Source organism: Rutidosis leptorrhynchoides, chromosome 3, assembly GCF_046630445.1.
Source record: "Rutidosis leptorrhynchoides isolate AG116_Rl617_1_P2 chromosome 3, CSIRO_AGI_Rlap_v1, whole genome shotgun sequence".
NCBI classification, from domain to species: Eukaryota; Viridiplantae; Streptophyta; class Magnoliopsida; order Asterales; family Asteraceae; genus Rutidosis; species Rutidosis leptorrhynchoides.
The window spans coordinates 416,125,566-416,133,311 of NC_092335.1; the positions used below are offsets into that span (position 1 = coordinate 416,125,566).

Consider the following 7,746-nt stretch of genomic DNA (forward strand, 5'->3'; position numbering starts at 1 on the left):
TTTACACCCTACAAGTGTAACTAATGATAATTGAATTGAGGTTTTTTGTTCTAACTAGCTGTGGAATGTTTGTTTTCGTACTTGCGTTCAAAGCATAAAAGTATGATACGTATATGTTTCTCATCCCATAGTTTAAAAGTAAAAGTTGTTGAAAAGGTGGGACTATGATCTCACCTTGAGTGCAAGCGTATAAAAGTACTTCACAAGTAAACGTGTGCAAGAACAAATGCTAGTCTTGACCTAAACAAGTAGGTCGTATCAATAACGGTAAACACGATTGGTTAAAGTTGTTCAGTTAGTCCTATGGCTCGTTACGACTCAATTACATATAGCATGTGGATCACGTTGCCAAGTTTCATGCATGGTTCAAATATAAAAGCATGTTAGGATGATTGCATAAGTATTTGGTTAAGTTTAAACGAAAGTCAACTTTGGTCAAGTCAAAGTCAACGAAAAATTCAACACGTTCGGGTCGGGTCCCGAACTATTTTTCTGAGGTTTTTAATCATATATGAGCATGTTAGAACAAGTTACATGTTAATCGGAGGTGCGTAGTATAGTTAGAATTTAACGGTAAACGACCAACCAAATCAGAACCTGGTAGTTCATCTGGACGGCGTCCATATGTGAAGGCCTGGACAGCGTCCAAGTATCTGGACGGTGTCCAGATTAGTGCACAGACCCTGTTTTGCTGAAAACACACAAGTGCACGAACCAAACTTTAAACAATCACATTTTATGATCCGCAAACAATCAAAATATGTATTTTATATCATCAGAAAGGTATTTTGACGAGGAACGCAACTAAGCACATTTCATCAATCAATTTAACATTTTCAATAACCAAAATCGCATTAAATGCTCACCATTTATTACATTCAAGTCCATTAAATGCGTTTCATGATTCGGGCAACCAATTTACATGTATGATATGCCGTTTTGAAGTTAATTAAACACACATTGCAACTAAACACTTATTATCAACAACATTTCATAGCATTTAATGCATCAAAGTTCATAATCAAGCCTATCAAACCCTAACCCAAACCACCAAAACAATAATCATGTTAATGAAGTTTCCTTAATCAACCTACACATCAAAATGAAGCTAGTGATGCTAGTAACGCATTTAATACATGAACTTTTAACATTTAACAATATTTAAGCAACCAAATCACAAAATCAAACACACCAACTTTCAAGTTCATGCTAGTTACTTAAAATAACAAGATCGAGCATACAAATCATATATTCATGTTAGACTTGAGCCATAGACACTAATTAACACTTTTATAAGTTAAAAACATCAAGAACACAAAATCTAGTGTTTTAGAAAGTTACCCAAATGAGATGTAATCTATGGATTCGAAGAGGAAGATGCAAGGATTTCAAATATGTAATTTGTTTTAGTTGATGCTTGCTAGATTCAAAATAGATGATGATTCTTTGTTTGGTTGCTTGAGAGAAAAAGAATGGAAGTATTAGAGAGGGAGGTGAAGAATGAATGGATGAGAAAGGCTTGACCATTTGACCTAGTCAAATGTTTGGCACCTTGGCGAGTTTAGTCCCTCAAGTTTGAATCGGGTGCGTGAATTACCTAAACGAGATAATTTAAAACGCGTATTAATGGAAGATGTTATAATCATATAACGGACTTTAAATAATTAAACGGAAAGTAAACGGAAAAATGCGGGATGTTACATAATCCAATGTAGGTTTACTACAACTATACTTGAACGACAATGTAATGTAATGCTACACTTATATAATATTATGTACAACGGATCATGTTTCACCGACAATGAAGTAAAAAAAACTAGTATACTTTACCCTAAATTGACCAGCAGCAAGTAAGCCCGTCGCGACACGCTCGGCCCAACCCCCTCATTTTAACTAATACGGAGTATTGATATATAAAATAAAATAATTATTGTAGAATTATATTTATATTTATATAATAATTATTTTAGAATTATATTTATATAATATTATTACTTTAGATTTCGGACTCGTTTACTAAACGAGCTTCAAAATAAGTTTAAGCTCGGGCTCGAATTCGTTTAGGTTCTGCTCGAATTAAACTTTTAACGAGTCGAGCTCGAGTAGCTCGCGAGGAGCTCAGTTCGTTGACACCCCTGGCGACTACTCATACAAATCGGTCAGTCACAAGGTGATTTTGACCGGAGGATGCAGGTCATGACAAATTATTTTAAGTCAACCTAAAAATTATCTGTCAGTAATTTATATTTTTATATTTAAATATATAAAGATTTAATAATATACTAGTGAAATGACCAGTGAAATCACGGATTTGTTTAAAAGAAACAATTTAATGACATGTTTTAGGTATTAACTGAATGTAAATGCTAAATTCATTTATTTTAATGACCCGATCAACTAAGAAACTCGTCGTTGTTTTTATAAATATATAGAGACATGTATTTTCGCATACATATGTAACGTAATTAATCTCGTAAAGAGAATCCATATTTGAATGTTAATAATATACTCGTAATATTTATAATTATAATTACTATAATAAAAATAAATAATAATAATAATAATAATAATAATAATAATAATAATAATAATAATAATAATAATAATAATAATAATAATAATAATAATAATAATAAAGTTTGCTCAAAGTTGAGTATTTAATTTTTAATAATAATTATTAGTAATAAATGTCTTTTGAAATTTTTTTAGAAATTAAAAATACAATTATTATATAAAAGTTGTACAATATGCTTTAAAATTTGTAAATATGTTGGTGTTCTGTTGAAGATTAGTATTTCCTTTTATAAAAGATTTCGTATTATTTTTTTAATTAAATTTAATATAAATAATGACATCATCAAAGATGTTTTAAAATTTTTCTTTTTTATTTTAAATTATTTTTATACTTAAAAAATATTTATTTATGACATTATCATTTTAAAGATTTAATATTAATATTGCCCACATGATCCGTATATTTACAATGCAAAATTTGATGATACATGATTGTCATTATCTTTGTTAACTCTAAACGTACTTTTAATTGAATCAAAGTTTTACATACAACTTGAATCTAATATTGATTGGAGCATTCTGCATCCCTTTCCAATGATAAACAAAGACTCTCACAAGTCAACCTTCATAACAAGTATTCTTTCCCTTTTGTTCTTCCTAAACAATGTCACTCCACCAGGTTCCTTATATTCTTTCATATCCCATCAAAAAGATTCAAAACATAACCCATAGAAAGGTTCAACTTTTCAACATAAACCATAAAAAGATTCAATCTTTAATACAATCTGGGGCCAAATGGGTACCTCTCTAAGCAAAGACACAACTACCCAAACGCCGGCAATGGTGGAGCCCCGTCCGGCAAAGGCGGGGCCCCGGCAGCAGAAATCGTTGCCCCGGCTAAGTTCAATCTTGAACAAAGAACCCGATGATGTTAATAAATATTACAAAATGGGTAAAGAAATAGGTAGTGGTAGATTTGCAGTCACATATCTTTGTAAAGATAAGTGGGGGAAGAAATATGCTTGCAAGTCAATACCCAAAAAAAGACTTGTTACAGAGAGTGAAAAAGAAGATCTAAAAAGAGAGGTTATAATAATGAAGTTTCTGAAAGGTAAAGAAAATATCGTTGAATTAATAAATACATATGAGGATCCAAAATGTGTACATTTAGTAATGGAGTATTGTGAAGGAGGTGAGCTATATGATAAAATGGTTTCAAAAGGTAGATATAGTGAAAAAATTGCTGCACAAATTCTTAGTTCTATAATGAAAGTTGTTTGTTATCTTCATGCTATGGGTGTTATGCATAGAGACTTGAAGCCTGAAAATTTTATGCTGTCAAAAAGAGGTGCATTAGGGTCCCTTCCATGTTTTGCTGATTATAGTCTTTTGAAAGCAATCGATTTCGGGTTATCTGCCTACACAAATAAAGGTATTTTCGCTTCTTTGTTTTCTAAGTGTTTACCTATCCCTAGTTATTTTCAAACCTCAGTAAATACTAGTATCTTTTAGCTGTTAGTTTGACTTTCTATTTGTTAGTTTGACTTTGGCTTTTTCCAGAAGCTATAAGGGCCTGGCCTATAGTTCGTAGTTTTGTAACGTTTCCTCATATTAATAAATAATAATATTTTCCCTGAATGATCCCTTTACCCAAAAAAAAAAAAAAAAAACAAAAAAAAATGGACTTTCTAACCATATCCGCTCTTAAGGGGATCTGGTAGTGCTGTTGTTAGGAATAAAATAAGTGAGCCTAATAAGACTTGATAATTCTAGTTTATCAAACCCACTTATAATAAACGTAAATAGTTGATGTATACGAAGAAACTAGCAAAAATGATAAAAACAAGAGAATTTAACGAGGTTATATATAATCACAAATGATTACTTTAATCCTCGGCCACCAAAGAGAGTTCTTTTATTGATAGTTTTCGTGGATACATGTATGAGTTACAATAGGATGCTTAAATAGGCAAAACTATACAAGGAAATAGCTTTGAGAGCAAGAAAACGCGGTTTCTAAATTTTTCTCCTCGTTAGACCCAACTCGCGTGGCTCTATGCCTCACCAATCTCGCGATCGTGAAATGCCTTCTGTCAGCAAATCAACTGTTGTAGTTAGTTTGACGCAAAAAAAGTAAATAGGTAAACATATAATCCGTAAGGTTTGGGAAGGGAGGTATTTTTTAGTAAGGTTTGAACCTTAAACCTCAAAAGTTAACTCAATAAGATAAAGAAATCAAGCAATTATAAGCATCATAATAATTTTTAGTCCCATAACTTATGTGGGATGAGACAACTCAACAAAAACATAACTATGAATCTCATCATAATGAGAACAACGTTCTTTTGAGATGTAAAAACATCAAACTAATAAAACCTTATTTATGTCAAATGCTAACAAAATTGTTAACGGAGTATTATTATTATTTTATTTTATTTATTTATTTATTTATTTGTAATGAAGTGAACCAGGAGAAAGTTGGAACTGCATTCTATGTTGCTCCAGAGGTTTTGCGGCGTCAACCATATGGAAAAGAAATTGATATATGGAGTGCAGGGGTGATTTTGTATATGTTGCTCACCGGGGTCCCACCTTTTTATGGTGGTAAGATCAATATTATGTATCATGTTGTTTTTAGCTTTTATATTAACTCTGAGAAATCCAAATTTGATTCAATGAACAATATGCAGACAATGATAAAGAGATATTTCAACACATATTGTCAAGAAACCTTGATATGACGAACTATCCGTGGCCAAATATATCAGCGAGTGCCAGGAATTTGGTGGAGAATATGCTCTCGTTTGATCCTAAAAAACGCCCTACCGCAAATGACGTTCTTAGTATCTTCCTAACTTCAGTTGCTTTAGACATCTGTTTATATTTTACTCTCCTAATACAATTTAATAGTAATAGTTCATTTCGATAAATGAATAAGAATAATGAGGAAGTTATATTATACCCTTACTATATACATATACATGTAAAAATAAAAATAAAGCTAAAAAGTTAAGAGTAAAACTGAAAAGCAAATAAAAAGTACAGTGTGATAATAATGACATATTTTAAACTAATTCTTAAACTATTGTGAACTATTAAATTGGGACGGAGGAGGTATATACTTACATTACCTTCCATAAATGTATCATCCAGATGACCAATGGTTGAAGGAAAATGGAGTAGTAACTGAAAAATTGATAGACGAAGAGTTTGAAAAGAAGTTAAGGCATTTTCGAGCTATGAACAAATTCAAGAAACTCGCGTTGAATGTATATATTAAATTATTACAATAAATTGGTTATACACGGTTAATTGAGCTAGCTACTAATGGGTTTTTTTACCTCGTATCTTAGGTAATGACGGAAATTATTCCACAAAAAGAGCTCGAAGAACTTAAAGAAATTTTTTATGACATTGACAAGGCTGAAAAGAAAGTTATTACCCGTCAAGATTTGAAGAACTCCTCCAAGCTTCGGTCAAAGTTTGACTCAAAACAAATAGATGATATTGTTGAAGCCGTAAGGATTCTTCAGATGAAGTATAATATATGAAAAACAATAATCTGTCATATTAATTTTGAATATTGCAGGCTGATGCAGATGGGAATGGATATATCGACTATGATGAGTTCATTACAGCGATGATGAATTTTAGAAGACTACATAAGGAGGAAGAACTTCATGCGCTATTTAAGCGTTTTGATACGGATAACAATCAGTAAGCATTTTTCAATTTAGCGTGTATTGTTAGGTAATTTTGACCCGTTTTAGCACCCTGATGGGACCTGCATTGATAGATATATTTCAAAAGCTGAACTGAAATCAGCATTGGAAGAATATAAAATGGGTGATGAGGCAACTATTGAAGAAATAATAAAAGAAGTTGATGAAAATGATGTAAGTTGGTTTATCTCTATAGTATGCAAGTTATTAAAATTGAACATTGACTCTTAATTTTATAAACTTGCAGGATGGTAAAATCAGTTATAAAGAATTCTGTACAATGATAACAAGTTAAAAAGAGCTGGCGTGCAATTTAGTTATATACTTTTTATATACATACCATTATTTGTTAATTGTATCAAGAACTTGGTAAACAGTTGAGGTCCATTTCAACTTAGTGAATCGTCCACTGCATATTCTCCAGTTTCTGCAACGAATCACACTACAACTCTTTAGCGTTTTATGGATAGTAATAATCATAACAAATTAAATAACATTAGATCAAGATACCGTTTACAGGCAATAACTAATTGAGTCGACAGCTAGCGTCGATTTATTGGCGACTTGACTGACTCTAAGAGCCTAAATCAAATTTCATGGCGTCTCAATTTTAATTTTATTTTATTTTTTTAAAAACTTTTTCCTTCTTATTGGCCGGAGGTCCACTCGGAAGCAATCTCTCTATCCGTCGAACAGAGAGTGGGATGACTTTGTCTACTTTTGAGAGTGTTTTCACTCTAGGTGGAGAAATGACTTGTCTTTATTCCCGGATAGAGGAATGATTGTCTACATCTCACCTACCCATACACCACTTATGTGGTATTGAGTTTTGTTGTTACTGTTGTTGTTGTATTAGATCAAGATACCTACCTTCACCATACCCTGATATTGCTATGCAATCGTGTCAAAATGTGAGTCAACCTCTTGATATTCATTAAGTCTTGTTGCCTACAAACAGCTTGAACAATTGTGTCAAATTGAGATACTATTAGTCTATTTAAGTAAAAAGGGCTTGATTTGGATTAACGTCTATCACTAGTGGGTCAAATAAGTTAAGCTCAAACGGGTTAAATGCAATCGAATGATAAAATCTTATTATTGTAATAATATACTTCTGCAATCTATTTAACTACTGATTACAAGTTTACTACTAAAACTACGTAAAAAGATTAGTTTAATAAAACTCATTTGGAGTAGTCAACGCACTCACTTTTCTGAGTCCCACACCAAAAACTTAGATAGTATAGTTACTCATTTGGACAATCTTACAGCTTTATTGTATGCAAATGAAGCTTCTTCAGTAGCTTCGACTATATATTTCCCGTAATAAACGCTTAAATTAATAAGTTTTTTTTTTTTAATATAATAATAAATAAATATAAATATATAACACGATGTTAGAATGTGAACGAGAAAAAAAAAATTAATTTTTTTTCTTTACCTTATCTTATGCAGAGCCGATTCCTGTGTGTATGTCTCAAGCAGGAGAATATGATCCAATACTCTGAGC

At 31.6% G+C, this 7,746-nt stretch overlaps 1 protein-coding gene across 1 annotated transcript; it reads left to right on the top strand.

Annotated features, from left to right (window-relative positions):
- Positions 1–3,283: 3,283 nt before the first annotated feature.
- Positions 3,284–6,654, top strand: LOC139897786 (calcium-dependent protein kinase 9-like). Its single transcript, XM_071880480.1, has 8 exons — positions 3,284–3,973; positions 4,978–5,118; positions 5,205–5,357; positions 5,668–5,783; positions 5,868–6,032; positions 6,104–6,231; positions 6,311–6,410; positions 6,484–6,654. Exons 1-8 carry the CDS (start codon positions 3,310–3,312, stop codon positions 6,529–6,531), a joined length of 1,515 nt encoding a protein of 504 aa, XP_071736581.1. The 5' UTR covers positions 3,284–3,309; the 3' UTR covers positions 6,532–6,654.
- Positions 6,655–7,746: the final 1,092 nt, after the last annotated feature.

Excerpts from the sequence above, each read along its gene's own strand:
- LOC139897786 (XM_071880480.1), top strand. The coding sequence starts at position 3,310 with ATGGGTACCTCTCTAAGCAAAGACACAACTACCCAAACGCCGGCAATG. Across the intron at positions 6,033-6,103 it reads TAGATGATATTGTTGAAGCC|GCTGATGCAGATGGGAATGG; the intron begins GTAAGGATTCTT and ends TGAATATTGCAG. Across the intron at positions 6,411-6,483 it reads AAGAAGTTGATGAAAATGAT|GATGGTAAAATCAGTTATAA; the intron begins GTAAGTTGGTTT and ends ATAAACTTGCAG.